The 12,559-nt window shown below is 40.3% G+C and overlaps 1 protein-coding gene across 1 annotated transcript in view; it reads left to right on the top strand.

The window, feature by feature from the left end:
- The window catches only part of sema5a (sema domain, seven thrombospondin repeats (type 1 and type 1-like), transmembrane domain (TM) and short cytoplasmic domain, (semaphorin) 5A), a 112,514-nt gene that overhangs the window by 75,676 nt on the left and 24,279 nt on the right, over positions 1-12,559 (top strand). Inside the window, exons 13-15 of the mRNA XM_054623020.1 lie at positions 37-218; positions 1,089-1,232; positions 4,686-4,833. Coding sequence (XP_054478995.1) covers positions 37-218; positions 1,089-1,232; positions 4,686-4,833 — 474 coding nt within the window. The remainder of the gene's footprint in view (positions 1-36; positions 219-1,088; positions 1,233-4,685; positions 4,834-12,559) is intronic.

Raw genomic sequence — 12,559 nt, 5'->3', positions numbered from 1 at the left:
AACTGTTTAATTTTTGTCCCTTTTCATTGCCAACAGATCCGTAATGTGACTGTTGATGGAGGCTTTGGCGCCTGGTCAGGCTGGTCCACATGTAGTCATAATGATGGAGGCAGCGCGGGGTCCTGTCTGTGTCGGACACGAGCGTGTGATAACCCCGCCCCTCAGTGTGGAGGACAGCATTGCTATGGCATCAGTGTAGAGGTCGCAAACTGCTCCAGGTACGTTCTTTGTTGATACAAATCTGTAAATCCTCCTCCTTTTTTTCAATACACTCTACGAATATCAATGTACCTATTTCTATAATAAAGAGGATGATTGGGGGCTTAGGGATAGGTGTAAAATTGTTAATTAATTATGTGTACCCACACACCCACTCCATCTGAAATCAGAATCACCTTTATTGGCCAAGTAAGTGTGCAAATACAAGGAATTTGACTCAGTTTTTTTGCATCTCTCTCGATGTAGTACTTACACAGGAATATAAATCTAACAAGACAACAAAGCTAGACAAGTAAAGGTTAATGATAGACAACACTGTCTATTAAATCCATACACAGTAAGTTTTTCCGTGTCGCAGTAATATGGGTGTTGATTATTGTTGTGCCTCTCAACTGATTTATTACTGATTTTAAAACTCTCAGATGTGAAATGATGCTGCTGCTGTGCATCAAACATATCCTAGCATGAAAGACACAATATGTGCATTGATGATGACAGAAGCACTTAAGGATCATCTTGATAATTATAATTTATCAATTGTTTTTCGAACAATAAATGTATCTTTAAGTCTAATTCATTTTTGAAAGTAGTTACCGGAGCCCAAAAAACAATCAAAATATAAAATTTACAGTGACACAAAAACTGAAAAATACAGCTATATGAAAGCTGTAACACAGACTTGCTTTGTATATTTTCTTTATTCATCACTCAAACTGTTAATTGTTTTCTATGAGGTAACAAAGACTCATGGTGTGATCAATCCCTGAGATTCATGGAACTTAATAATTAATATCTTATTGCTGTAGTCTTGTTGTTGTTTTCAGTAGCTAAAGTAGCTTAGATTGACGTTGCTCTGTGTGTCTCCATAGAAACGGAGCCTGGACTCCCTGGACCTCCTGGTCTCCCTGCAGCACCAGCTGCGGCATCGGCTTCCAGGTTCGTCAACGCTCCTGCAGCAACCCGACCCCTCGCCATGGCGGGCGAGTATGTGTGGGCCAGAACCGTGAGGAGAGGTAAAACACACACACAGACACACGCACACACAGGTTTATACATTCATTCACACGTACTGATTAAAGCAAATGAATGCTGTACATGGGTGTTTGTATTTCTGCGCATGTTATATAAAAAGAAAGATATTAGCCGTCAGTTAGGAGGCAAGACTTCCTCTGTGACTTCTTTTTTTTCTCAATTCTGTCCAACTTTGTGACAGCCAATTAAGGAATGAGTGGGATAGGCCTGGGCCTGGGTAATTATCTGGCTTTCACACACAGGCCGAGTCGATGTTTTGAAGCTTTGGAGGCTTTGCAGTAGAAATAATCGCCTTTTTATAGATGTGTTTGTGTGGTTTCTAAGCAACCTTCTAGGCCTGAAAAAAAATCTTTTGCAAGAAAAAAGCATGTGAAGAAGCACAAAGAGACACACAAAGCAGCACAGGTAGAACAGGTCAAGATATGCGTATTCTTAAAGTTAAAGTTTTGTTTATCTCTCAATTTGTTCTGGCTGTCTCAAACTTTATTTCAGTGTTGCCAAATCAAAAAGTGACTATATTGCATTATTTCAATTCCATTTTAATAGAGACTGATGTTTCTAAATGACCCGAGACGTCCTCTTCTGTACGTATAAAGCCTCTGTGTCACAAAGCAAGGCATTCTGCTGATGTTTTTCATACAACTCTTGCAGTTAACCAGAGATGGAGTGAAATAAATACAGTTCAGAGGGTACAGGAAAGCAAAAAGTAGAAATAGATTGTTACCAATCGTTGCCAAGACAACAGAAACAGCATTGTGATGGACGAGTAATTGGATATGGCCTTCAAGGATGAACCTTATATTACTTCTCCTTTTTTTCGCTCCTTTCTTTGCACCTTTTCATTTCCTCTCTCCCTCCTCTAACCACCCACTTTCCCTTTTCTCACTCACTGATGCTCCTTGCGGGGCAGTCTTTTTCTCAAGGACTGCTCCACCAGGAGCTCTGAGGAAAATAAATGGAGTAACCGGCACAGCCCTGTTACTCACAAACCACACCAGAAAAACGCTGGCTGGCACTAAAGACCACGGGAAGCCAGAAGCAAGTTTTGCCACCCCCTCCCTTTCTTTCTCCTAGCTTTAATCTCCCTTGTTTCATCTCCCCTTCCTGCTCTCAGTACTTGCTCTGTTTAGCTCTTTAAAACACCTTAGGCCAGTTAGGGGCCAGCTGTGAGGGCTGGAAAGGGATCTTTATGAGGGAGGAGTCAGAGGAGAGGAGTCTTTGTGTGTCAGTGAGAGACAGAGATATGGACAGTAAGGCCGAGCGATTTAGAAAATGTGTTAACAGATTAATTATGCTGTGTCAGTTTAAGTCGGCCTGAGGGGGAAAAGGATAAGATAGGGATGCTCAAAATTGTTTGTGTGTGATCAATATGAGCATATACAGACGTATCAGGCATGTGTATCACCAATGCTTGCAAGAAACGAGGAACTCTTCTCATTGAATGTTCAACCCGTGTAATGGTGTCCAAAAACTTCCACCACATCTGTTGTTTATAGTTTCCCATGTGTGAAATAGCTCTTCTGAACAAGCTTTAATCCTCACGGCATGAAAAAGGACTGGCACTATCAGCTTTTGCGCACCGAACGATTCTTTTAATGCTGTGAAAGACTTTTATTTTATGGGGCAAAGGCGTCCTTTCCGAGGTGTGAGGCGTCTGCAATAAGCCTCACTACTCACTTTGTTCTTTCCATTTTGCCTCCAGTACCCCGTTCGGATTAATGTGCAAGACTTATGTTCAAACATGCATGCATATGGTTTGAGCTCATATGTACAAATATTTTTTAAAAATGACAAAAAAAAAAAACAGAAAAACTAAACCTTTTCTCTCACCTTTTCCATTTAGCCAACTGGCTTCCCATAAGTTTGGCCCTGATTGTTTGCAGCAGGCAGAGCCTTTAAAGATGAAGCAAATGTTCTGAAACCGGCCGTGCACAACAGCCCTATAGGCTTAAATATGGCTGGTTAATGCCTGCATATATGAACCGTCTGTTGGTATTTCCCTCAGCACACACGGACATCGTCCACACTGCTTACTCAGTAATTAGCAGCGTTTTAGTCCGATCAGCTGTGTGTGTGTTTTAGAGTTAAGAGAAAAAAGTGAGTTGGACTAAACCTAAGAGTTGTCTGCAATGATTGAAGTGTGTATGATGATTACGATTATTCCGAAGCTCTAAAACTGCTTGTTCACAGCAGTTTTCATTGTGCTGTGGTGCAGGAGAGGTATTTCAGGTCTGGACACAAGCCTGTGTGTATGAATGTCTATGTTTGTGTGTTTGTGTGTGTGCGTATCGTTCTCCTTCTCCCAGGCTTTTGCAAGATTGTAATCCCCACTCTTCCTGACTTCTCCGCACTCCTCTTTCCCCGCTGTATCATCCAACTAGAAGCGTGCAGATTAGTTAGAGTGAAGAAAGAGCACAGTGCTCTGAGGATCTTTACAACCAGGAGTATACAGAATGTAGCTTTTGATTTGCCATGAACAATAGCAGAGTATTTGGGAATAGTACAATAGAAATATCCAGCCTGAGCCTCTGGAGGAAGGATATAGATTTAAAGCTAGCACAAGAAACTGGGTTTTCCTCAAAAGGCACTCATGTGCCAAAACACAACAAAATAGCAATAAAAGCAATTTTATAGTATGCGTAAAAGTTATAAAATAAATGATATGGCTCTAATAAGGCTAGCAATTGTCTGTCGTTATTATATAATGAGGGCTAAGTAATTAAGTATTTTAGATTTTGCTGTAATCCTGTTTTATAAAAACAATATAATTAGAGATGATGCATGCATCTTTGTGGCTTTTTAAGTAGGCTGTAAGAATGAATTATGCAGAATTCATATGCACGTTCATTGAGATCTGAGATGGAATTTTAGATGTACTTTTATGCAACACTGGCCATTACACCATGCACAGAAATATCCCAGAGCACCGTGTTCTCTCTACTCCATGGCCACATCAAAGCTTTATATTGGGTTGGTTTGAGTTCTTTTTTGTTTTTTTCTTTTTTAAGTGAAGTTTACATGCCTTTTCAGACATCCCTGCCTTGTGGTATGAACTCTTTGTAGCTATTTCAATGCAATTCAGTGGCGAGGTGTGGTGACATCCCACATGCCCTTCACATATAATTTTAGTGCCCTCTCAGATAAAGTAGCTATTCCATTTTCCACAGTCCACTTAAAAGACACTGTCATACAGAACATAATCCAGTTTTATGTACCCATTATAAGTCAAGCTCTATTGTCAGAGCTTGCTAACTACCTCATATATCTTCTGTCATGTAAATCTTGTAGCTACAAAACACAATCCAGTAACTGAATAAAAGATGCACCTACAGTATCATTATTTTACCTTAACAATATATCAAAAGAGTTCCCGATTTATCTTTTTGAATGAAGTTATGTGCTTAATCCATGTGGTCTTTTCCCTTGCTTCCCAGGTACTGTAATGAACACCTGCCCTGCCCGCCCCATGTCTACTGGTCGGCCTGGTCGGCATGGGAACGCTGCACTGTGCCCTGTGGCGGAGGCATCCAGTCAAGACGCAGAACCTGTGAGAACGGCAACGACTGTCCTGGGTGTGGACAGGTATGTCACACAAAACAAAAAACTCTCACATGCACCATCTTGAAATCCGTCTTTCTCTCTGTCGATTCATTGTTTAGGAACTCAGCATAAGCCATTTGATGCGAGTCAATGGTGATGAAATTGGAACATCTTACACGATCAAATCCCCTGGCTATATTTAAACAGTGGCAGCCGCCATCAGATTTATTACCAAGGCATTTTTAATACCACACACACAGTAATCATTCCACATATGAATAGGCTTATTTTCTGCCACAAAGCTTTCTCCAAAGCAAGGATGATGCAAGGAAGTGGTGAAATGTGAGTGTTACTTGTTGACAGAATTATGTGAATTATGCTTGCGTTATTTCTGGTGCTATTTTCACACACACAATCACATTCCCTCATCCACAGTCCTGGTAAATACGAACAGGAAGGAACATGATAGCTGTAGCTCCTCGTGTCCCCATTGGATATGGATTGAAGAATATGGGTCATGGGCTTGTGGATGCATGGGGTCCTTGAAGTTTGTTTATGTTTGCTTGTTTGTTTGTTTCTTTTTTTACTCTTTTGATAGAAAAAAATCAATTTAGAATTAAGGTTTAGAAGGTTTAGAATTTAGATTAAAATCAGGATTACTCTAATTCACTCTGTGAAATTAAAAGGGTGAAAGATGGGGTTTTTTATCTGCAAAATGCTAAAAAAAAGTATTCAACAACCACATCACATTCAGCTATAAAAAAACATCCCACATGTTGTGCAATGGTATGTTTTAAAGCTAAATAACACAGCACCAGCTATATGAAACATCCCTAACAATGACCGCACCCTCAAGAGCATGTCATTTTTGCTGATTACCCATGACACATTAGTAGCTGCAGAACACCCAAATGAAAAGCCTGACCTCCCACTATGTACCAATTTAGCAGTCGCACCATATCATGTACGTCTCAAACACATAAACACAGTTTCACATCAGATGGCAGCTGTCTTTTTTCTGTCATTGCACATCGACCAATATCTTCACAGAGGCATCCTGGGAATGCGAAGCGAACCAAAACAATTGAAACGTTTGCACTTTCAAACACAAATTCTTCCTCTAAATGAGCTAATGGAAGTAAAAAATGTGGTTTGAAGCATCTGTATGCCTTTTTTTTAAAAAACAGGATAGAACATGAATGGAGGTGAAGAGCTTCTTGTTGGAGGGTTTTTGCGAGCAGCCACATAAGCTTAATAGCCAGACGGCAGGGGCTGAGCCTTAATTGTTTTAATCCCTCGTCAAGTGGGCTTCTAGCCATTCAATACATGTATGTTCTTTCTTACTTAGTGCGACCTAAATAATCTTTTATAGAAATGCACTTTTAATCGCTAGTCGAGAAAAGGAAACTGATGACGAGCATGAGGATATGTCAGTACCTCATCACTGCTGTCACCAAAAGGGAAAGCCTTTCTTTGTCTGTCTGTCTGTAGTTGTGGGTATTTTGAAGATTAAAATGAGCTCAAGCTCAGTCAGCAGGAGATATTTGAGGTAGTTTTTAGTGGTGTCGGGGGAGAGGAGAGGTTTTGGTGCTGATTACAGACAAGTTACATTCCCTTACTTTCACCTTTTTGTGTTTTGTTTTGTTACCTCATGGACTTCCTGTCTTCAGCCATAGCAACATGGACTTAATTGGGGCCCCCTTACCATCAGAGTTGTAATTATGCAGATTTCAGAGACACTTTCTCTTTTCCTGGGAGAACTTTATTTGGACAGCTTTGCTAACTTATATTATAGCTGCATATTTACTCAGATCAAAGAAACACTTGCTGCCTTTCATTTACAACTCTGATAAGGTGCTTGAATGGCACAGCTGTCAATGTTAAGAAACTGCTTCAATTCACTTTAAACACCCTAAGAAGTAAAGCTCAACTGTTCAAGACAGGGAAACAGTTTTTGAAACTGCATGCACCTTTCCAATAAAGTTTTTTTTTACACATTTGCATTTAACACTATATTCTTTTAATTTCTATAAGGACCACCCCCCAAAGAAGTGAAAAGCGTTCATTTTTCTTATGAGCCATCTGTCTGTGTTCTCTTCCCCCGGACAGATCCTCTTTTAATTAAAACAGAAGGAGACCACGCACACATAATCACACACACACACACACACACACACACACACACACACACACACACACACACACACACACACACACACACACACACACACACACCTACACATACACACAGGTTACAGCTTCTGTCATCACAGCTACTTTTTTAGTCCGACCCCCTACTGAGACCTGAAAAGATGAACACTGTGTATGTCTTGGACGTTGTAGCAAAGAATGTACGTGTGTGCATTCATGTTAAGCTGTCAGGATTGATATTGCAGCAGCAGCCACCTGTGATCAGCTCCTGGCTTTTTCCAGACATTAATCGACAGTGATGAGCTAACATCTGCTTGGTGTTTTACAGGGATGTCATGCAGAGAATTTGAGAGAAACTACCAACTTTTGTAACTTATTTTGGAAAAGTATCAAAGATGGACTGAAGATGGTGATCAACATACCCAACATGGTGTAAAGTGAATCTCTGAGAAAAACAAAATCTATTAATTTACTTTTGTTGTTTCTCTATTGATCCCTGAAGCAAAATCGTCTATGCTTACAGCCTCTCCACAGGGAGCTCTCAGCGCACAGTCACACACAGAGTAGCTCAAGTGAAGTCAGTAGGGATTCAGGTCAAGGACACTTTCATTTAAACAAAAGTGTCTATACTCACTATGCAAACCAGAAATCCTAAAAACAAAATGCTCCATGCATGATTAAAAGAGCAAACTCTCTAGCTGCTTTATTTCCGTTAAACCTGCTGTAAGTTTGCCCTGTGTGTCATTGACTTAAACCTCAGCAGTCTTATCATCGTGGAAGTATTTAGTCCTGAGGGTGCCTCATTTTGCTGATGCAAAAGGCCACATGACTGCAACTTCATCAGTCTGAGTGCTGCTCCATGCACCGTCTCTCTCGTTTCACTGTATCTGCATTACAGGTTTGAATCCCCATAGGAGCAAGCAAAATCGGTGCTGGAAATAAACATGCAAGGCTCTGGTGGCCCTGCAGTGAAGTACTGTACCACGACTGCAGTGCTTAACCCATTCTTCTCCTGAAAACTTTGCTAAAAAAGGACGATGTGTCCTCAACCCGCCTTGGATGAATCGTAAAAAAAAATTTGGGACAAAAATGAAGCAGGAAGTCACTATTGATGTTGTGTATTCTTGAATAGAGGTTATTAACAAAAACATTTTTGTTGGCAAACTATAGTGTTGCATATGGAAAGTAATTAATATGAACCAATTTGATTATGATCACCCCACGCTGAAACCCACATGCTGTTTAAAAAGGCTGACTGAGGAGTTTATAGGAAAGGATTCATTATTCAAGAGCATAAATGAGAAATAAAGAAAGAAAGATGTCCGTTTGCTTTTATTATTGATGGCGCCACATTCAGTTCAGTTACCAGCCAGGGGGACTACATTTTTTACCTCTAGAAGTAGAAATGAGCAAAGAAAATCTTCCACAGACTTGTTCAAACTACATAATGCATCACAGCAAATGTTTTTCTGCACTTTTGCCAAAAAATCTGTCCAGCAGATTCAGTTGAACTAGTTATATGTTGAAATATAGTTCACAAATGGCATTAAAATGCAGGTTATAAACTTCCAAACTTGTGGAACCACAAATTCCACAGCTAGATGTCTCTTCTGTGCTGTTATCAACTACTGCAGTAATAAACTTCAACTTTGGGGTTAAGTAAAAGTTGCGAGCTGCTCCTCCATGAACATAATAAATATGTCATAAACCTCCATTAAATCCTCATGTTTGGTAATCAAATACTGTTTGGTATTTATACAAAGGACGAACTATTGAACGCTAAAGACAGAGTGGTCTGCCTCCATGGGCAGCTGATCTCTTGCTGGATTTATGTTTCCTGGCAAACAAACTCCAGGTTTGTTTTTCCAGATTTTATTGAATTTAGTTGAGCTCAATCTCGGAAACCGTCAGCTATCTGTCAACAATCTACAAGCCTCTTAAGGGCAAGGGGCTATAATTTTGGGGTTTCATTGTGAGCCAGCGGATATCCGGGCCAAGACTTCCTTTTTTTGCACTTGATATGTGACAAGAGTTGGATTTTACAGACGTGTATGAACAGGTTATTTCACAAGTAGCCATTTAACAACCAGCCATTTAACAAGCTTATTTTAAACCAAAAAGAAATCTAAGTTATCTTCAGTCAATATTCCAAGATGGGATTTCCACCAATGCATCCCTCCTCTTTTGGCCTCAACACAGATTGTTATCCTGCATTCAACTAAAGCCTGTTTGAACGTGATTGGTCAATAAATCTCGGACTACAAACGGAAAACAAGATAATTTCCAATACCAAAATGAGGTCCCATTGCCTGAAACTTTGTTTAACTCTGCCATCACAGTATTGGCGGCAGCACTTGAAAGTGCAACACATAAATCAATAGCTGATTCTTCTATATATTGCGATGTGACATTTACATCACTCACATACTTAATTTAACTGTATGAGAGGAAATAAGACTTGCTTCAGAGGTCTTTCTGACAATTTAATTCACCGTGGTATTTCCTACTTTATACAGTAAAGTACATCAAATATCTCTCACATCCAAGGATCAAAAAGGACCATTATTCTCAGCTGAAAAGCACATCTTGACTCTGCGTCTCTGAGTTAAATAAATCAAATAAGGGCCATGCAGAACTGGCGATGCACAGAGCTGCTTAATGACACCAAGAGCTGTTCTATTTACCTACCAGTCGTGCAGCCAGACTGCAAAATGAAAGTTAGGTACCCAGTGTTTGTGTTGGCACTGGCAGACTGACGTGTGAACACACTTGTGTGTTTTTTGTATTATTCAGTGTTAGTCATTGTGTGTGTGTGCATGCGTGTGAGCACTGGTGTGAAGCCAGGAGACCTGCTCCTGGCCGACAGCAGGCTTCATTATGGAGTCAGACTGGTGGGAGACGGAGAGGGAGAGAGAAGTCAGAGTTTGACAAAGTGTGCTTTGGTCGGCACAGCTAATTGAAGTGATGTCTCATGGAGACTTGAGGAGCGTTAGGCCTCCATTTCGTTGGACCTGACCGCACTAGATAAAGATGTAGGCACTGGAGAGGATTAGTCACTTTCATATCTCACATCTGGACCATTCATTTAAATGTTAGGGTACAAGTATGTGTATGTAGGCATACGCCAACACACATACTTTCCTCTCACTGACTCTCTCTCCTTCTCTCTCATACAGTCCAGTAAGATGTATAATGAGCGTAATGATGGTAGGAGGCTGGAGAGGCAGGATTCCTTATTATTCACCTCCCACCGCTGGCCGGACACAACAGAGAGCCTTTTATACCTTCACTCACTCACACACACACACACACACACACTCACACACACACACACATACACACATACAGAAGTAAATATATACAATGCATTTCACCCTCCACTCCACATTCATACATTTTCCAATAAAAATAAGGAGAGACTGAGGGCATATACTTCCACAGCACTCAGACGCTATTTTGACACACACACTCTCTCTCTACATTTCTTTTTTGCACTTATTCCTCCTCAACTTGTATCCCCCCCCCAGCCTATAACACCTAAAAAATAAGCAGAAAGGTCTGTGGATGGAGACATAATGAGATAGGAGCTGCCTGAATCCACAACTCATCAATGCATAAAGTTATAAACATGCACGCTCATCACACACACACACACACACACACACACACACACACACACACAAAGTGCCAGTAAAGTCAAACTTTCAATCTATAGTCAACTTGACACATTGATACACACAGTCCTGCAGATACATACACACACAAACAGCCCGACCAACGCTTCCGTACTGACCAACCACGCAGCTTGTTTGTGCGAGGCAGTAAAATGCTTTCAGGCGTCTTCCTACCTAGCTCTCCTGGGCTCCAGCCAGAAACACATTACAGTGCTGCCTGTCTCTGAGCAGCTGCCTGTTAAAGGTGTTGCACAGCATAAAACCGCTGCTCTCCATTTGCCCATAACGCATATTGCTGGGGTGGGGGGAGGGGGTGGGTATGAGTTCGAACCAGCGGACTAATTGAATCCAATTTTGTGTTCCACATGCCACTTGTCACATTCGACTGCTTTCCGCCATGTTTTCACTTTCGGTTAAAATTGGGATGTGAGTATGGCTGAACTGTACAGGAAATGTTTCCTATTTTTAGTTGTTTTTCTTGTACTTTTATTACTTTGTTGTTTTAAGCTCGCAATATCAACTGGAAAGACTGCGATGAAACATTAAATAGCTCATTTAGATCAACTTCTTTTGCCTAACAGTGAATCAAAGTTGAAATGCTGTGTAGCTCCTTTGTTTCGCTCAGAGGCACATTTACATAGCCAACATGTAATATATGCCTAAGATGACCTATTCAATGCTCTGGCTCAGTGAATGTCATTTTAATGGAGTTATTTTATTTGCTTGTGGGTGTATGTGTGTGATGGGTTTCATGGGTTTTCATGGGCAGGGCTATACTGATGTTTATTTCACATCCTCAGGTCCATTTTTAATGCATTATTCAAAACGTGTTATAAAAATTGCCACTAAAAAGCGAGGGGACTGTTTTTGTTATTATGCCAGATTTTGTATTCTCGTGCACACCCACTATAACAAGACTCTTTTATTGCAGGAAAAGACAATAAGCTGTCTGCTGTCCTTCAGTATTTGTTATTGGATGAAATCAGCAGGGTTTTTCAATGTTTTTTATATCATGGACGCCCAGATGGTACTGGGGTGATACTGGGGACCGCCATCATTCTCATGGCATTACGTCATATTCTTAGCATCCTAGTTAATTAGCTTTGCTACCGACCTACTACTAGTACTACTACAAGCACCACTACTACTAATATTTATATTACTAATACTACTACTACATATTCTTGTTTTTCCATTATTATAATTTTTTAACTTATGTTGAATTTTCAAAATAAAACTCAACAAACGGGCCACTACTTTCAGTAAACACAAAATCTTAAGCTATAATAAGTAATTAAGTCATTTAGATGTAACACCTGACAAGTTGTTTAATCTATTATATTAATAAAAAATCAATTGGGACCCCACATTGGAAAACTCAGGGTCTACTTTAAAATATTTATTCAAAGTTGCAATACATGGATTGTTTTATAAGGTTGGTCCTCTCAACACAGAGCTTTGTGTTCAACAGTGCGACATTCTTGTTACATAAACACTGACCACCTTGCTGTAAACTGCATATACTTAAGCTTGATTAGCTGTACTTGATGTGGATACCTTCTGAGACCTTGAATGAGGTTTAGCTTTAAACCCACTAATTATCTCCTTAGCCCTCTGCATCGACACTAATCCTCAGAGAGTGCAGGAAGAAACGCTTACCAGACAAGCCTCATTAAATATTTACTGTGTTTGGCCACCATCAACAACTCACACCACAAACACCGACAGATCGTTTGCCTTTTTTTCACCCCATTATACGCCACGTGTTGCTTTTTTTTTGTGCCTTAGGCGATGGCGAGACGCTGAGGTTGACTTTTTTTTTTTTGCTTCCTTTTTGTCATAGGCTGATAATCACAGATTGTGGGCTGGTCTGTGATGCGTGATGATGTTAAATATTAATGTCTGGAGATGATTACTGCGCTAGATGGAGAGAGGCAGGAAGT

The sequence above is a fragment of the Anoplopoma fimbria genome, chromosome 21, assembly GCF_027596085.1.
Source record: "Anoplopoma fimbria isolate UVic2021 breed Golden Eagle Sablefish chromosome 21, Afim_UVic_2022, whole genome shotgun sequence".
Lineage (NCBI taxonomy): Eukaryota > Metazoa > Chordata > Actinopteri > Perciformes > Anoplopomatidae > Anoplopoma > Anoplopoma fimbria.
Note: the sequence above shows the minus strand (reverse complement) of the source record. Positions and strands in the feature narration are given on the sequence as shown.